This window comes from Fukomys damarensis, unplaced genomic scaffold (assembly GCF_012274545.1).
Source record: "Fukomys damarensis isolate Sample0158 unplaced genomic scaffold, DMR_v1.0_HiC HiC_scaffold_2, whole genome shotgun sequence".
Lineage (NCBI taxonomy): Eukaryota > Metazoa > Chordata > Mammalia > Rodentia > Bathyergidae > Fukomys > Fukomys damarensis.
In genome coordinates this window covers 45,973,647-45,992,440 of record NW_022900914.1, presented here as the reverse complement: position 1 = coordinate 45,992,440, position 18,794 = coordinate 45,973,647, and the positions used below count along the sequence as shown (strand labels likewise).

At 40.0% G+C, this 18,794-nt stretch overlaps 1 protein-coding gene and 1 pseudogene across 7 annotated transcripts in view; both read left to right on the top strand.

Annotated features, from left to right (window-relative positions):
* CUNH2orf42 (chromosome unknown C2orf42 homolog) overlaps positions 1–18,794 on the top strand; it is a 45,327-nt gene that overhangs the window by 12,110 nt on the left and 14,423 nt on the right. For 3 of the 7 annotated variants that reach the window (XM_010609658.1, XM_033764581.1, XM_033764579.1), the window contains exons 2-6: positions 539–816; positions 1,561–2,395; positions 4,403–4,513; positions 7,945–8,085; positions 11,747–11,851. In XM_010609658.1, the coding sequence (XP_010607960.1) occupies positions 1,573–2,395; positions 4,403–4,513; positions 7,945–8,085; positions 11,747–11,851 (1,180 nt within the window). In that variant the 5' untranslated portion in view covers positions 539–816; positions 1,561–1,572. The remainder of the gene's footprint in view (positions 1–538; positions 817–1,560; positions 2,396–4,402; positions 4,514–7,944; positions 8,086–11,746; positions 11,852–18,794) is intronic. The other 4 variants (XM_010609662.1, XM_010609661.1, XM_010609659.1 and 1 more) reach the window with 4 other exon arrangements.
* On the top strand, positions 15,388–18,187 carry LOC104852137 (annotated as a pseudogene).

The window sequence follows — 18,794 nt, the reverse complement described above, 5'->3', positions numbered from 1 at the left end:
TATATATATATATTTTTGAGTTGCTGGGATTGAACCCAGGATCTTATATGTGGTAGGCAAGTATTCTATCACTATACCTCCCAGTCCTTTACTTATGTATCTGCAAAACAGTTTTTTGGCTTAAATAAGACTTTCATATTGTGAAAAATAAGTGAAATAATAGGAAATTACTCTAAAAAGCATAAAACACTAAAAGTGTATTACTATTAGGAAAAGTTAGTATTCAATCAGCTATATACCATGGCAGGAGGTTTTCTTGTCAATCCCCTTTGTAACAACATTAACACTTTTATTTTCTTGCAGTTGGAATACAAAACAGTGAATTATTTCCACAAAAATTTCACACAAATACTTCTCAAAGACTTAGATATATATTCTATTATTATTATTATTTTATTCATTATTGCTGAGGATTAGCCCAGGGCCTCATACATGCTATACATGTTCTACTACTAAGCTATACCCTCAGCCCCTACTCTGTCTGATTTCTAGGAGAAATCCCATCTTCATATAATTTTATTTTATTTTTTTCTTGTAGATGGCCAAGATCTCCACTTAAAGTGGTAGAAGTCTTTAAGTGTGGAATATTGAGCAGGAGCTTTGCCATTGGCTGGTTGAGAAGGAAGAGGCAGAATGTCTGCATTGTTACACCATAGAGTTCAAACTTCAGAAGACTTGGGTTAAGCAGTGTCATTTACTCTGTAAATGATCATGCCTTCACTTATCCTCTCTGATCATCCCAAACTAATGAAACACACTTTAGGTTTTTTGAATTCAGGTTATGCTGTTTTCCAGATGCCCTGGCAGCTCGTTCAGGTAGGATTTGGTTCAGTTTTGGGGTAATGGTAAAAAGAAAATAACCTATCTTTCCTGTTTTCTAATTCTTGCTGTTTTATGTAAACATCTGTTCCCAGCAAAAAATAGGTTAACTAGCCAGACACGGTAGCATGCACCTATATCCAAGCTATTCGGGGGGGCTGAGTCAGGAGGGCCACAAATTTGAGCCCTACCTGGACAATTTAACCTTGTTTCAAAGCATTTTTTTAAAAAGGGCTGGGGATGTAGCTCAGTGCAAAGGTCCTAGGTTCAATCCCCAGTACTCCAAAAAAAAAGTAAAAAATTTTTAAAAAGACTTTGGTTGCTACAGTAGGATTTATAAAAAAACAAATACGGATATGAAAAGCAATGTTTCATTCACTTCTGTTTTAAAAAATAAATTTATGTGTAGAAAAAAATAAATTTATGTTGTTTAGTGTTATGATGTGAAGCTGTTGGATAGCTTCTTTACTTTCTGTATTAAATAATCATAAGTGATTTTTTTTTTTTTTTTTGTTTTTTTAGAGAAGGTCTTACCATGTAGTTGAGACTGACCTGGAACTCACTATGTAACCTAGAACCTAGGCTAGTCTCGAACTCACAGTGATCCTCCTGCCTCACCCTTTTGGGTGCCAGGACATGCGCCACCACACCCGGCTATCATAAGAGATTTTTTTTAACTGTGTGTGTGTGTGTGTGTGTGTGTGTGAATGTGTACTCATGCTGATGGACTTGTCTTTCTAGGGCCTGTGAAAAATGGAACCAAACTCTCTGAGGACTAAAGTCCCAGCTTTCTTATCTGATTTGGGGAAGGCCACTTTGAGGGGGATCAGAAAGTGTCCCCGATGTGGCACATACAATGGAACCCGGGGACTGAGCTGTAAGAACAAGACATGTGGGACCATTTTCCGCTATGGTGCACGAAAACAGCCTAGTGTTGAAGCTGTCAAAATCATTACTGGCTCAGATCTGCAGGTCTACTCAGTTCGGCAGAGAGACCGGGGCCCTGATTACCGATGCTTTGTGGAGCTAGGTGTGTCAGAGACGACAATCCAGACCGTGGATGGGACTATCATCACTCAGCTGAGCTCTGGACGGTGTTATGTCCCCTCCTGCTTGAAAACTGCCTCCCAAGGTGTTGTAGAAAACCAGTGCCAGCATATCAAGCTGGCAGTGAACTGCCAGGCAGAGGCCACCCCGCTGACCCTGAAGAGTTCGGTCTTGAACGCCATGCAAGCCTCCCCAGAAACCAAACAGACCATCTGGCAACTGGCCACAGAACCCACAGGTCCTCTGGTACAAAGGATTACCAAAAACATCCTGGTGGTGAAATGCAAGGCAAGCCAGAAGCATAGTTTGGGGTATTTGCATACATCTTTTGTGCAGAAAATCAGTGCCAAGAGCTTGCCTGAGCGTCGCTTCTTCTGCTCCTGCCAGACTCTGAAATCGCACAAGTCGAATGCTTGTAAGGATGACACAGCCCAGAGATGCATTCATTTCTTTGCTTGTATCTGTGCCTTTGCCAGTGACGAGACATTGGCTCAGGAATTCTCAGACTTCCTTAATTTTGATTCTAGCGGTAGGTGGTATGATTGATACAGTTACTGTTTTTCTAAAATGGCAATGAAAGGGTTCCTCTGATGTTTTTAGAGGTGGCCCTAGAAACCTTCAGAAACAGTTGCTAGATGATGATTCAGGTGAAAAGCATTCTTTCTTTTTTGTTGTTATTTTTTATTTATTTATTCATTTTTTTTCCTTTTTCTTTTCCTTTTTATTGAGTTTATTGGTACATTCTAGGTATACAGTACAGTTACATTCATTACTGGGATCTTGTACCTTCACATGAAGGTCTTGGTTCTCATTTTTTCCCTTTGTCCCTGCCCTCCCTTCACCCCCTCCTCCCCTCCCCATTTACAACCACTTTATTTCCATTTTTTCATTTTCTCATACTTTTTTCTTTTCCCTTATTCCCTTTCCCCTACCCTTCCCACTTTCCCTACACCTTTAGACCTTTTCTTCCTATTTATTCATTTTTAAGCATTCTTTCTTTTAATCCCAATCAGTACATTTGCATTAAAGTTGGTGGTTGGTTGGTTTGTGGTTGGATTGTTGAAATTAAAAATCAAGAGACTTGGACATTTTTATTTATTATTTATTTTTTTGTTTATTTTTGAGACAGGGTCTCACTTGATAGTTGAGTCTGGCCCTGAACTCATTAGGTAGCTCAGGCTGGCCTTGAACTTTTGGTAATCCTGCCTCTGCCTCCCAAGTGCTGGGATTACAGGCATGAGCCACCATGCCCATCTCGGACATTTTTATTGAGATAATGAATCTAGCAAAGTTAGCTTTACTTCTAGCTTTACTTCAATTTTGTTGTTCCACAGATGGCCTATATTAACAAAAACAAATCCCTTTTATTTTGTTTTATTTTTTATCTCTGAGGATGGAAAAAACTAGCACCTTGCTCAAAAGACCTTAAAGTTTTCTTCATTGAGTCCTTTGTTGTCATTGACATATTTTTGTCTTGTAGGCACCTTATTTGTGGGGGAGGTGGTGGTACCCAGGACTGAACCCAGAACCTTCACACTAAGCTACAATCTCAGCCTTTTGATTTGTTTTGTTTTGGTTTTTATTTTGAGACAGGCTCTTGCGAAGTTGCCCAAGTTGAGCTCAAATTTGCCATCCTCCTGCCTCAGCCTCCAGAGTGCTGGGATTATTTTTGTCCTTATGGATTTTCTTTATTGTTTTTTTTTTTTTTTTTTTTTTTTTTTTTTTTTTTTTTTTTGGTTTTTTGAGACAGGGTCTCACTATGTAGTTCAGACTGCCCTGGAACTCACTGTGTAGCCCAGGTTGGTCTGGAAGTCACAGCAATCCTCCTGCCTCAGCCTCCCGAGTGCTGGGATTACAGGTGTGCGCCACCACATCCAGTTTTTGTTTTGTTTTGTTTTGTTTGTACCAGAGATAGAACTCAGGACCTTGAGCTTGAGATATTTTTTAAAAATTAAGTAATTTTAAATTAAATTTAATTTAATTTTTGTTGGTACCAGGGATCAAACTCAGTACCTTTCACTTGCTAGGCAGGCGCAGTGTCACTGAGCTAAATCCCTCAGCCTTTGTTTTCCCTTTTTTTTTGGTAGAGCTAGGGATTGAACCTAGGCCTTGAACCATGGAGCCACATCCCCAGCCCTTTTTCTATTTCTTTTTTTTTTTCTTTTTCTATTTCTTAATGATCTTTATTTTAACTGGCATCAGCTCCTAACTTTTTAGTTTTGCATTACTTTATAGAGCCTTCTATCTAGTTAATGATCTTATGAACAAAACCACATGTTTTATTTTGGGGATTTAAAATTTTATAAATGAAATTTTCTCTAGATGGGGCCCTTATTTTTGCTATAGATTTATTTATTTATTTATTTTTATTTGGTTTTGTTTTGAGACAGGGTCTCACTGTGTAGCTCAGACTGGCCTTGAATTTGTGGTTGTCCTCCTGCCTCAGCCTCCTGAGTGCTGGGATTATAGGTATGCACCACCATGCCTGGCTCATCTTTGGATAGTATTACTAATTCACAAATCTTTTATTTTTCAGGTCTTAAAGAAATTATTGTGCCCCAATTAGGTTGTCACTCAGAGTCATCTGTATCAGCTTCTGAGTCTACTGCCTCTAAGCCAAAGAAGAGGAAAAAGGGTGAAGTATCTGGTGAGGGGCTGTTTTATATGTATGTTTGTTTGTTTTTTGATGATCTGTCTTTGAAAATTGTTTTATGTTTTTCCCTGAATCTCAGCAATTATAAAATGTAATTTTTGTTCTTATGGGTTTTGTTTTTGGTTTATGCAGTGCTGGGGATTGAATCTAGGGCTTCACACATGCTAGGCAAGTATTCTACCACTGAACTATACCCCTAGCCCTTCTTACAGTTTTCTTTTTTTCTGGAAATGTTTTACTTCCATTGATGATTCTTTGTGAAGTTAAAAGTTAGTTCTGATGTAAAATAAGATGCATCCAAATTCCACTTATATTACGTGTATGTCTGTTTATCCTGTAAGCCTTAATCTGCCTTAGGATGGTATTGTGAAGTTTTCTTTCATAAAACACTTAAAAAAAACCTTGTGGGTTATAAGTGTAGTTCAGTGGTAGAGCACATGTTTAGCATTCATGAGACCCTGGGTTTGATCCCCAGCACCAAGTAACTTATGATAATAGTTATATTTCCCTATAAGTTCTCAAGTTTGAGGCCAGCCTGGACTACATAGTGAGACCCTGTGTCAATAAATAAATTAATAAGAATACAGTTTAAAAACATTTAAATATTCAGTATTAGTGTCAGTTAAAGACTAATATAAGTCAATTTGAAAATGCTAAAGTACCTTAGTAGTTCAGTGTCAAGATATCTAGACTCTAAACAGAATGAAAATATTACCTGATCCGCATGGATGGGTCAATCTCCAAACTCCCTGGTAAACAGAGTAGTGAAAACATTTTAGAAATACAAAATTAAAATAACTTTTGCTACCAAGTTAGGAAAGAGTTTTCAAATGATGAGACCATAGGCAAAGGTGAAATCCTGTCTCTTGGTCATGGCTAGTATTGTATAAATTGCTATAACCATTTTTAAAAATAGCTTGTGTCTGGGCATGGTGCCACACACCTGTAATCCCACAATTTGGAAAGCTGAGGCAGGAGGATCACAGTGAGTTCAAGGCCAGCCAAAACTACATAGTGAGACCTTGTCTAAAAAAAATGCAGCATGGTTTTGCACACTTGTAATCCTAATACTTGGAAGGCTGAGGCAGAAGGATCACTGTGAGTTTTCAGGGGTTTGTTTGTTTGTTTGTTTTTTGTACCATGGATCAAATGTTGTGATTGCAGGCAGGCGGCAGAGAGCTAAATCCCTGGCCTGTGAGTTTGCAGGTTTGAAGTCAGCCTGGGCTACATAGTGAGTTCAAATTCAGCCTGACGTACATAGTGAGACTTTGTCTCAAAAAACAAACAAACAAACAAAAAATCCCAAACAAACTTGAGTTATCTGTTAAGAACCTTAAAAACAAAACAAACAAACAAACAAGAAAAACCCAAAAAACACCTTAAAATGGTCAGGTGTTATGGTACATACCTGTTACCTTAGGCTGGAGAAACTGAGACAGAAGGATCATGAGTTTAAGTCCATCCCAAGCTACATAGCATGACTCTGTCAAAAAAAGAAAATTTAAAATGGTGCTCTGATAGGAAAATGGTAAAAATGGATCAAATGGTCATGCACTGTGGTTTTGGTGCTGGGAAGCTGGAGAAAGATGGTAAAACAGTCATTGTTATTTTGTTGCTGTAGAGAAGCAATTTCAGCAGCAGCAGAGCACAAATTACTGTTAAATATTCACTTATCCATCTTTTCCAGGAATTCCATTTCTTTTTTTTTTAATTGAGTTTATTGGTACTTTTTAGGTATACAGTACAGTTACATTCATTATTGGGATCTTGTACCTTTACATGACAGGTCTTGGTTCTGTTTTTCCCCCTTCTCCCCGTGTAATTCCATTCCTAAGTAATATTTTTCAAGGAAATAATCCTTGGTATAGAAAAAGCATTTTTAGGGCTGGGGATTTAGCTCAGTTGTTCTGCTGTCTGGCTCAGCACAAGGTCCTGAGTTTGGTCCCTGACACAAAGAAAGAGAGAGAGGGAGAGGAAAAGAGAGGGAAAGAGAGGAGAGAGAAAAAAGCATTTTTTCCAGAGATGTTCATTTTATGATTATATATAATACTATATTTTATATATTATAAATGGATATACTGGGTATAGTTAATGAACCATCATAAAGCTACTTTGCCATAGAATGATAGGCAGCTGTTAATATAAAGACAGAGCATCATGGCACATACTTGTAATCCCAGTACTTGAGAAGCCAAGGCAGGAGGATCACAGGTTCAAGGCCAGCCTGTAGTGATAGTGAGACCCTGTTTCAAAACAACAATAAAAAAGGAATTTGTGGAGACTTGGAATATAGCTCAATGGTAGAGTGCTTGCCTAGCATGCATGAGGTACTAGATTTGATACCCAGTGCCTCAAGAAAACAAAACAAAACAAAACAGCACTTGGAGGCTGAGACAGGAGGATTGCTTTGAGTTTGAGACAGCTGGGTCTACATAGTGAGTTCCAGGTCAGTCTCAACTATGTAGTGAGACCCTGTCTCAAAAAACCAGAGGAAAAAAAAAATAATATGGGGAAATATTTAGGCCATGCCAGTAGACAAACAAAGTTTAGAATGCTCAGTTAGCTGGCTATGGAGGCTCATGACAGTAATCCCAGCACTTGGGAGGCTGACTGAAGGATCACTGAGAGTTTGAGGCCAGCCTGGGCTACAGAGTGAATTCAAGGCTAGCCTGAACTACTACTTCCGAGACTACCCTGTCTCAAAATACCAAAGACCAAACAAAAACCTCCCCAAACAAAACAAAACAAAAATACTCTAAAATACTGTTAGGTACAAGATCCCAATAATGAATGTAACCGTACTGTATACCTGAAATGTACCAATAAACTCAATGAGGAAAAAAAAATGTTAAATTTGAATCTCTAATAAAAAACTAATAATTAGTATAAATACCTCCCACACAATATTTGGAACATACTTATTATACTAAAAAAATTGTTTACCTGAAATTCAAAATAATTTTTTTCTGACTGGCAACCCTGGCATAATTATAGATACTTAAAATAATGAAAACAGCAAAGCAAAGTATTCAGAGAAAAGAAAAAGGAAGGCAGGCAGCACATCAAAATTGGATAATGCCGCCCGGGGATTAGCTCAGTGGTTCCGCCACCTGCCTCGTAAGTGCAATGTCCCAAGTTCTAGTCCGGTACAAAAAAAAAAAAAAGAAAGAAAGAAAAATTGGACAATGGATGAATTTTCCTCTTTTCACTTCTGTTCCACACCTGCCACCAATTTCCAGTAAAGAGCATTAAACATTAAAATTTTATGTATAAAAGCTGATAGTGATTCCCTCTAGAATCTGTGAAGCCAACCTAGAAATTGGCAAAGACTGCTTATGTTTCAAATTCTTTAGATTTTAATATGAAATTAGTTTCTTTTCTGTGGACATGTTTTTAAACACCGTCATGATTTGTGTGTGATTTAGGTGCACAGATGAATAGTTCACTAATGCCTCAAGATGCAGTGAGCAGTAATCTAAGGAAGAGTGGCCTGAAAAAGCCTGTGGTTGCTTCTTCATTAAAAAGGCAGTGTAAGTTTCCCGTCCCTAGAATAGGCTACAGTGATGGTAAGTTATCCTAAATTCAGAAGCAAAATAATCAAAGAAATTCTGCATGTTGTCTCCCAGAGTGCTGCTAACAAACACTAGCAGCATGTGGGTTTATATAGCTGAGGTCTTTCTTGTCCCACCAGTTTCAAATCATGCTTAAAAATAAGTTATGTGTAAAATCATACAGTTGAAGAACAGATTAGTGGTTGCCAGGAAGTCTTACAATGGGATTGTTTTGTATCTTGACTGTGGCAGTCTTCATGTGTATTAAAATTACATAGAACTGTATGTACCCACACAACACATGAGTGCATGTGAAGCCAGTGAAATATGAGTAAGGGCACTGGATGTGTCCACATCATTTTTCTAATTGTGATACTGTAATATAGTTTTACAGAATTTAACTGCTGGAGAGATCTGGGTAAAGGGTACAAATACAAGCTTTGTATTTCTTACAATTTTCAATGAACATACAATTATCTCAAAAAATGTTAAACTACATTTTAAATGTCTTAAGAAATTAGTAAAAAAAACTAAATTATGTCTTTTTTGTTTTTGCAATTTTAGGAGTCAAACCTAGGGCCTTTTTCATGCTAGGCAGATGCTCTACCACTGAACTATACCCACTGCCTCTAAATTTTGTCTTGAAATCAAAATGTACCAAGAGGGGGATGGCCAGCATCTACAAGACCATAGGTTAGATTCTCACCAGTATAAAAACTAAAATTACTAACATGTTTTGACAGCAGGTGTCTTACAAGATAATGTTTCTTTTATTGCTCATTACTCTCAGTTGAAATGAAGATTCAAGTTTAAAAAATGTATACTATAATTATGCAATGAAAAATACCTGTTGAGAAATCAAGCACAGTGGTGCACATCTGTAATTCCAGCTACTTGAGAGGTTGAGGCGGGAGGATCATAAGTTCAGGATCACAATCCTGGGCAATTTAGTGAGAATTTGTCTCAAAGTAAACTGTAAAAATGCTGAGGAAAGGGCCAGGGATTTAGCTCAGTGGTGCCACCGCCTGCCTTGCAAGTGCAAGGTCCCGAGTTCGATTCCTGGTACCAAAAAAAAAAATGCTGAGGATGTAGCTTAGTGGTAGAGCACCCCGGGGTTTGATCCCCAGTACCACTACCAAAAAAAAAAAAAGTTAAAAAGACAAGCATAGTCTGCTCTCCAAAGTCAGTGAAGCTTGAAAACATATTTAAAAGCAAGGGTATAGATATTGTTCTGAATTTATCACAGAATGACTTAATTTGAATATAACTTATGTATTTAAATGTATCGCTTTTCTACTTAGAATAATTAAGCTTGTACATTTCAGAATCAATATTTTCTTAGCTCTCCATATAAATTGTATAAAGATAGCTAAGAGTGGTGGCACAAGTTTATAATCCCAGTACTGTGGGAGCCTGAGGCAAGAGGATCACAAATTTGAGCACAGCCTGGGTAATTTAGCAAGATGCTTTCTCAAAATAAAAAATAAAAAAGGGATGGGTGTGTAGCCCAGTGCAAAGCCCTGGGTTTGATCCCCAGTACCATCTCTACCACATTCTTCAGTTAAATATGGGCAGTACTTTTTGAGTACTTGCTATGATATGGCTGGCTGATTAAAAAGTAGACATTTGAATGGGCCAGGGATTTAGCTCAGTGGTGCCGCCACTTACCTCACAAGCACAAGGTCCTGAGTTCAATTCCCAGTACCAAAAACAAACAAAAAAAGTAGACATTTGGGGCTGCGGATTTAGCTCAGTGGTGCCATGCCTTTGCAAGGTCTGAGTTTGATCCCCGGTATCACACAGACAAAAAAAAGTAGACATTTGGCATGATGACACATGCCTGTAATCTTAGCACTTGGGTGGCTGAAGCAGGAGTATTGCTGTTTGAGGCCAGCCTGGGCTACATAGTGAGTTCAAGGCCAGTTTGAACTACATAGTCAGACCTTATCTCAAAGAAACAAAAACAAACAAAAAAACCCCACAAATGGTAGACATCAACCCTGTCCTCATTTTGAAGATAAGACCAATGCATATTATAATAATACAAACTGAACATTAATTATGTAGCTGGTCCGTTACACATTCTAGGTATATATTTGTGAAAGGTCAGGAAATAAACATATTGACAGTATATAAGATAGATTTTTAACATTTTCTTCACATTCTGTTGTTCAAACTACTTTGGATTTTCTACAGTCTACATTATTATACTCATTTACATATGTTAATTTGAGTTTCACATAAATAGTAGTTATGCCATATGAAGATATTTTACTTCTTCAGGCATGTCAAGACACTTTAGGAGAAAAATAGCCTAGAACTGTAGCTTGTGGAAGGTTCATGCGTTTGGAGTTGACGCAGGCCCAGACCCAGACCCAGACCCCTGGGTTAGAGCAGAGGGGCTTTAGATTTGGACTGGCCACTCAGTGTTGTGGAGTCCTTGGTCCCACAGCCTTTAACTCCCAACTATGCACTCTGACTCTACTAAATTCTACCACTTATTACTGTATTTCCCATTTACTACAAGAATTCACCTTTTCACTTGTATTTTTTTGTTTTTGTTTTTTGTTACTTTGGTACTGGAGATCAAACTCAGGTCCTTGCACTTGTGAGGCAGGCTGTGGAACCACTGAGCTAAATCTTACCAGCCCCTCACCTTTTCACTTTTATTTGATAATGAATTGTCATTCCTTTTGTGTTTCTGAATGCAGAGTTTTAGGGTTATATGTAAAGGTTTCATAGTCCATACTGAGTACGTTCATCATCTTTGTACTCAACCTTGACAGGAGACAAATAGCTTCATTACTGAGAAGGATTGGGCCTACAGCTACATTTCATCAGGAAAACAAGTAGTTTATAGATCTCCAAAACATCCATTATGTAAGGTCATTCTTCAGTTCATAGTTTACTGTTTAAAGGCTAATTTGGAGTTAAACATTTTAGTATCTAAGAGGTTTCATTTCTGTTTATTTATTCCCATACCGAGTATTGAAACCAGCACCTTCACACTTGAGCACCATCTCCAGCCCTTATTTTTTATTTTGTCTTTTTTTTGTTTTTTTTTTTTTTGTTACTGGGGTTTGAACTCGGGTCCTTGCGCTTGCAAGGCAGGCCACCGAACTGCTGAGCTAAATCCCCGGCCCCCTTATTTTTTATTTTGAAACAGTCTTTGTAAGTTATACCATCTGGGCTCCAACTTAGTCCTCTTGCCTCAGCTTCCCAGAGTGTCATTTATTTTTCTAAATGGATTCTTTTTTTTTCGAGAAATGTCTGTATTTAACTACCACAATCTACTCCATAAATATATAACTATTATGTGTCAATTAAAAAGAAAAAACAGTCTCAGAATCTAATTCACTTAGTTTATCTACTTTCTTTGTTTATTTCTTTTTTTTTTTCTATTTGTTTCTTTGTTTTTTTGTGTTTTTTGAGACAAGGTCTCTTTAGACTGACCTTGAACTATGTAACTGAGGCTGACCACAAGCTGTCAGTGATCCTCCTGCTTCAGCCTCCAAAGTACAGGGATAAGAGGTGTGTACCACCACACCCAGCCTATCTACTTGTCTTTGGGTTTCAGTTTCATATTCTCTTTTTTCTTTATACTTTAATTTTTTTCAAACTTCAACTGTTTATTCTGGAAAGAAAAAGTTACTGAAGAGATGTTTTTCTTTTCTAGCCTGTGGTCAGCTGTTAGACGAGGCACAAGTGACTTTGTCTTTTCAAGATTGGCTGGCCAGTGTCACTGAGCGAATCCATCAAACCATGCACTATCAGTTTGATGGTAAGTGTTGCTCTTCCAACTGGGCTCCTGCTGAAAAAATTAATCCTGCTGCTGTTCTATTTTGGTAAATAAATAAATAAAATTTAAAAATAAAGGTACTTCAGTCCAGAGAACATTGGATCACAGGAAACTAGAGAATAGAAATGAAAGCTGATAAAAAGGAATAATCACAATTATAGCATTACTTTAATTTTAAAGGATCAGCAAAATGAATTTAAAGATACAAGAGGGGAAAAAAGCAAATAATGAGTACAGATAGATTGTCTTAACCTTATGTATTCAATTCTATTTGTGTGTTTGGTGAAGGAGCTTTAGAAGATTATTGTAACTTCAAATTTAAAATGAAGTGAGAAGAAGCTAGGAGAAAATATAAACGTGAGATTAAGAAAGCTATAAATTACAGAGACATGCTAAGAAGCTGGGAGAATGCAAGCTAGATTTGATATGATTTGTTGTAGCTTTGTGGAACCTCAGTGATATCAAAGGGGGTTCATGAGCTGATCTTTGCCCATTGCTTTAAAACCGCAGTGGTACATACTCGTCAGACAGTTAAGGCAGGAAGATCATGGATTCAAGCCCAGGCTGGGCAAGTATGTGATTTAGGGGGATTGTATCCCACCCCCAAAATTAAAGAAATGGCTGGAGATACAGCTCAGTGGAAAGACCCTAAGTTCAATCCTTCATTATTACAAAAATTAAATTATTAAATAATTAAAAAATAAAAATACCTCTGCTGGGCATGGAGTTGCACCTTTGTAATCCCCACACCCTGGGAGGCTGAGGCAGTAGGATCACAAGGTCAAGGCTAGAAGAGCAATTTAGCCAGACCTTGTCTCAAAATAAAAAATTTAAAAAGGAGATATAGCTCAGTGATAGAGCTCTTGCCCTGGGTTCAATCCCAGACCAAAAAATAAAGCACCTCATGCTGAATAATTGACTGTAGATACTCAGTGGGAAAGGCAAATTTTAAAGGATTAGAACAGTTCTGACTTTCTGTTGAAGAGAATGATAAAAATGGAAATATTGCAACACATGTTCGCATACTAATTCAGAAGAGAGAAAACTTCAGAAATTACTTTTGAGAAAAACAAGCTAAGTAGGGCAAATCAAATTTTATTGTTTTTATTTGTTTGTAAGACTGAGGATTGAACCCATGCCCTTCACACCAAGCTATATCCTCAGACCTGTTCTTATTTATTATCAGATGATTTCAGATACTAAGTCAATAAGTTGCCCAAGCTGGGTTCAAAACTTTCATTTCTCCTGCCTCAGCCTCACAGATACTGGGATTACAAGCTGGAGCCACTATGCCTGGCTAGAGTATTTTGCTTTTGAAATTTTGTTGGTTTGTTTAACATAATGTAATAAACACCTATTTAATGCTCCTCCCAAACAGAACATTGCCATTATTGTAGCCTGTACCCTTGCAGTCCTCCTCCAACCCATCCCTCAGTTAACCCCCTCACATCTTCACCTCCGTCACCGTTGTCCCAATCACTAGCTCCCTCCTGGACCATGACTGGTTTTGTTTTGTTTTGTTTTTGGTACTGGGGGTTGAACTCATGTCCTTGCTTTTGCAAGGCAGGTAGCAGAACCACTGAGCTAAATCCCTGGCCCCTATGACTTTTCCATGAGAGTTTTCTAAAGTTAATTCTTTTTTTTTTTTTTTTGTCCCAGGGATCGAACTCTAGTCCTTGTGCTTATAAGGCAAGTGGTAGCAACACTGATCTAAATCCCCAGCCCTCTAAGGATAATTCTTTTTTTATTTGTTTGTTTGTTTGTTGTTTTTGTTGTTTTTTGGTACCAGGGCTCGAACTCGGATCCTTGCGCTTGCAAGGCAGGCCACCGAACCACTGAGCTAAATCCTCAGCTCTGTTTGTTTGTTTTTTGAGACAGGGTCTCACTATGTAGTTGAGACTGACCTGTAATTCACTATGTAGCCCAGGCTGCTCTCGAACCCACAGTGATCCTCCTGCCTCAGCCTCCCCAGTGCTGGGATTATAAGTGTGCAACCCCATGCCCGGTTTAAGATTAATTCCTAAACCTAAGATCTAGCATCACATCAGCTTACTTCTGGTGAATTAACATATCTTTGAGAGCTGTAATTATTTCGTTAGGTAACCATAATTTGATTTCAGGAGGAAAGATCTTAAAATGTGTATATATGATAATTAAAGTACCCAGATACAGAAATAACTCAAAAACAATGAGTTTTGTTATAGACATTCTACATTCAATGAAGCAGGCAAAACCAATAAGAATGAGAGGATTTTCTACACAATTTTTGAAAACCTTTTACTTTTATGTTACATATTTACTTATGGATTGATTTTTTTGTTTCAAAAAGTCTGTGAACTTTGTCTTTAAGAGTTTTTTTTAAGGGTCAGGGATGTAGTTCAGCAGTACTGTGCCTGCCTGGCAAACACACGGTCCTGACTTCGATTCCTGGTACCAGGAAAATAAAAAGAGTCTTTTTTAGCTAAGCATGAGTGGCCCGTGCCTATAATGCCAGTTATGCAGGAGTCTAAGAAGGATTGACACCAGCCTGGGCAACTTCAATCATGTCTGAAATAAAATAAAAAGGTCTGGTGAGGTAGCTCAGAGATAGACCATTTGCCTAGCATGCAGTTCAAAAGTCTTTCTGTAGAAGTTTTTTCAGATGCACCTGGGCAGGCCATAATTTTCTTTGTCCCCTAATTCTGGATGTTTTCACTCCACTGAAGTTAGCTCCTTAGGCAGAATGTTTAATGAAAATTATGAACTTATTTTGCCCTCTCCCTAGAATTCTTTCGGTAGACTTTGTTAACCCCAGTTTCTATAAGAGGTTTAACCATTTTCAAATATTTTATCTGCCTTGAGCACATATCTGAGAGGATTATTGATTTTTACTAGATAAGTAGTATCCTAATTTTACAGTCCCTTGCTGGGCATAGTGGCACATACCTGTAATCATAGCCCTTGAGAGGCTAAGGAGGGTCGCTGCAAGTTCAAGGCTAGCCCAGGCTACCTAGTGAGTTCAAGGCCAGCCTGAACTACGGAGTGAAACCCTGTCTCCAAAAAAAAAAAAAAAAAAAGTCATGTGCCAGCAGTAAAGGGGCCATATTGATAGGTGACCTGAGAGAGGTACAGGGCAAGAAGCAAATTCAGAGGAGTGGTAGCACAGGGCTGATGGAGTATGACACCAGCCCCTGTGTGTCCCCCATGGTCCATGGAGCTGAGAAGCCATGCTGAGTCTCTACTGGGCTCTGCTACACCACAGCAAAGAGATCCACTACATTGATTGACACTTCTACTTTGCCTCCATCCACTGTGAGTTCCAGAAAAATCAGAGGCTCTTAGAAGATCCTGAGGCCCGGCTGAAGCATCTGGAGAGGGGCTGGTCTTCCTCCACAGCAAATCAGGGGGGCTTGTTTAGGATCCTCTCCTTCATTCTTGCACCCAGCCTGAAAGGAAAGAGGACAAAGATGCCTTCTGTGGACACTTCTACTCTCTCCCACCTCCACCTCCCAGATGCATTAAGAAGGCTCAGGTGAGCAATGGCAGGAGCTGGTGAGTACAAAAACAAGAATGACAGTGGCATTGGCACAGCAATTGATTTTTGCTCTCCAGCACCCAGCTGGTGCTGGAGGTAGGTGGAGAAGCCATTCTCAGCATCGCTGCACTGGTGGTTAAACAGATGTATGGTTGGGCATACTTGCTTGAGCCATTCAGGGAAAAGGAGCTGGGAAGAACTAAATTGGATGAGCTCCCCACAAAAACTGAGCAAAGACATGGAGACAGGCCTGAGCCTAAGCCTGAGCTGGTCCCTGCAGATCCTTCTCACAGACTCTTCGGCCTTTAACACAGATACCTTCTGCCCACCTTGGCCCAAGCCATTCGCCAGGAACTGCCAGGTAGACTTGAAGAACTCACAAGTTTGCATGTCCCTGCAGGAGAAATTACTAGTACCGGAACTGGGCAGCCATCCCTAGCAGAGAGCAGGCTCGGGCCAAGCAAGCTGCCATGGACGTATGCGCTGAGTTCCAGAGCTTCTTTGGGCCAAGCTGCCTGACACGCTACTTCAGGACGTGTATTTGGCAGCCTCTGTGATGACCTGCAGGTGGTGACAGCTGACCATATCCAACTCATCATGCCCTTTGTGTTGGAACAGAACCTGTGGTCTTGCATCCCTGGTGAGGACACTATCATGAATGTCTCTGGCTTCCTCATGGTTCATTGTGAGAGCCCAGAGTACTTTCCTCATGGCAGCATGTGTACTGGGACCTTGTGTATTGTGTAGCAGGAGGCTGCCTCTCCCTAAAGACAGTGGAAGACACATATGAGAAGGTAATGGCTGGCTCCATCAGATGGCAAACCACAGGGCCCCTCTTGGACTATGTGATCCAACCAGCACCGCCCTCAGCAGCCCTGACATTAGAAGTGCAGTATGGGACAAACATCTCATCATTGACTTCTTGCCATCAGTGACCCTTGATGACACTGTCTTGGCCAGACCACACCTGCTAGCCCAATATGACAAACTACGATGGCTGAGCCTGTGTCCAGCCAAGACATCATGCCTGTGGACTTTGGACCAAGCAGGCTTGGGCTGCCAATCTCTGTGCCTCAGGATTCTCAAAGCCATGTGCAAGTCCACCCAAGCTCTGGGCCACCACACTGCCAGCCAGCTAACCAGTGTCATCCTCCACTTGGCACAGGAGGAGGCTGACTGGTCACCAGACATTCTGGCCAATCGTTTCCTGCAGACCCTGAAGGGACTTACCTGGTACTTAGAGGCTGGAGTCCTGACCAGTGCCCAAAACTTATTTGCAGAGCTCATTCCTGAGGAAATTGATGAATTGGAATACACTATTACTCCTTGTCTGAGCTGGAGGTGCTGCTGCTGACGTAAGGCAGGTGAAGACCAAAGCATCTGTCTGTTGGTCAGGTCCAGGATTCTCCATTAGAAATACATGGCTACATAGTTGGTGCCTCTCAGGGTCGCTAGGTGCCTCCTTTTGCTGGTCATCATCCTGGTCACTTCATGCTAATTAGATTGACATCTCTTTGGTCCCCTATTTTCTTTCCCAGCCCTTTCTATATTTGTTATTAAACACTGTGCTCTTGGGCTGGGGATTTAGCTCAGTGGCATCTCACCTGCCTCGCAGATGTAAGGTTCTGAGTTTGATCCCTGGTACAAAAAAAAAAAAGATCAAAACTTTGTGCTCTCTACATACCCTCCTTGGTCTAAGCTGATTTTTCTGAAATGAACTGAGAAGCTAGAGCGATGGCTTGAGCTGTTGATTCATTCCACTTGGTGTTTTGCACCAAGTTTACTTTATCTGCCCTACCCTGCCATTTTACCCCTTCAGTGTCTTTTCCTCCTTTTGTTTCATGCCTATTGTTTCGCTCTTGTCCCTAGAGCATAACTGCCTAATCATGATGTTGCCTTTTAGCTTAGTATCACAGAAGAGCTGTAATTACACGATTTTAAGGTGAATTCTGCAGTTTGAGCTCTGAGACAGTATTTAGGATTTCTAGGGATGAGGCTGATGAAAGAGCTGGTCTTTGATCCTGGTTCCTAGAAAACAAGTCTGTCTCCCCACTCCCTTAACCAACTATTCATAAATGCCAAGAACATTTCTCCTGGGGGCATTGTTAGTGACTCACACAGGACAGACAGGATACAGAATTATTTGGAGTTTTTATTTTTTAGTGGCCATCAGTGAGTGCACAGGGGGACCAGGAGCTGGTTCCTAGGGCCTGGTGGAGAGCCTGCATGCTGTCTGCATGTCATCTGTGGCTGCCAGTTACACAGGATGGCAGCTTCAAGGACATACCTCATGTGGATGCTGGTTTCATCTCTTGCCTTTTTTATTGCCAATAGGACAAGGCTTTGTAGGAACCCAGGCTTAGCAGTAGAGGCTGAAGGGCTGGAAAACTCAGTTATCATGGTTTCTCCTCTAAAAGACCCTGCCTTTCTAGGATGTTGGCTTAGAGCAAGAACAGGCCCAGAGGCCAGCTGTTGTCCCCATGTCTCCCATGTCTGCCACAGCATTGGGAGAAGGGTGTTTGCCGAGTTCTCCTGGTACCTACAGAGACCAAAGGGCAGGTAAACTGCACAGCCCTCTTTCCCCTCGTCCAGTCTCTTACCTGGCACTTGGGGAGATTGGTGCTACCCAGGAAGAGAGAGCACATAGATAATAATTCACAAGAAAGGAAGGTGGGTACTCCCCACATTCCTTCTTGGTTCCTGCTGCTGAAAACTGCACTATTTATGGCAATGTAAATGTATCCTGAGGGTGGGGAGGAGTGTTTAATAAAAAAAAAAAATTATAGTCCCTCAACATTCATAGTCCTGACCCTTTAGGTGAGAGCAAGTAATTATTTTGCTTAGATACAAACGCAAATAGCAAATGTATGGAGATAGCAGGAGTGAATCAGGCAGACTCATCTCCTGAATTCCACTCCACTCTTCTCATCGCATCTTTTTTTATTTTTTTAATTTTTTTTTGCTACCAGGGATTAAACTCAGGACCTTGTGCTTGCAAGGCAGTGAAACCACTGAGCTGAATCCCAAGCCTTCATCTCATCTCTTTTTATAGCTCCATAAGGAGAAAAGTCTGTGCTGTCATGGTGTTCACAAAATTGAAGACTTGTTAAAAAAAAATTGAGGACTTTATAAAGTTATCCCTATTGGAAGCCAAGGGTTATCTATGTGGTTTATGACTGCAAGGGATCTAGAAGAAGGCTCTCAGGGTGTGGCTGCATATACCTGTAATCCCAAGGCAAGAAGATCAAAAGTTCAAACCCAGACTGGGCAACTTCATGACTTAGTGAGACCTTATTGCAAAATGAAAAATAAAGAGCCAGGGTTGTAGTTCAATGCAAAAGGTCCCGGGTTCAATCCTCAGTAACACACACACACACACACACACACACACACACACACACACACACACAC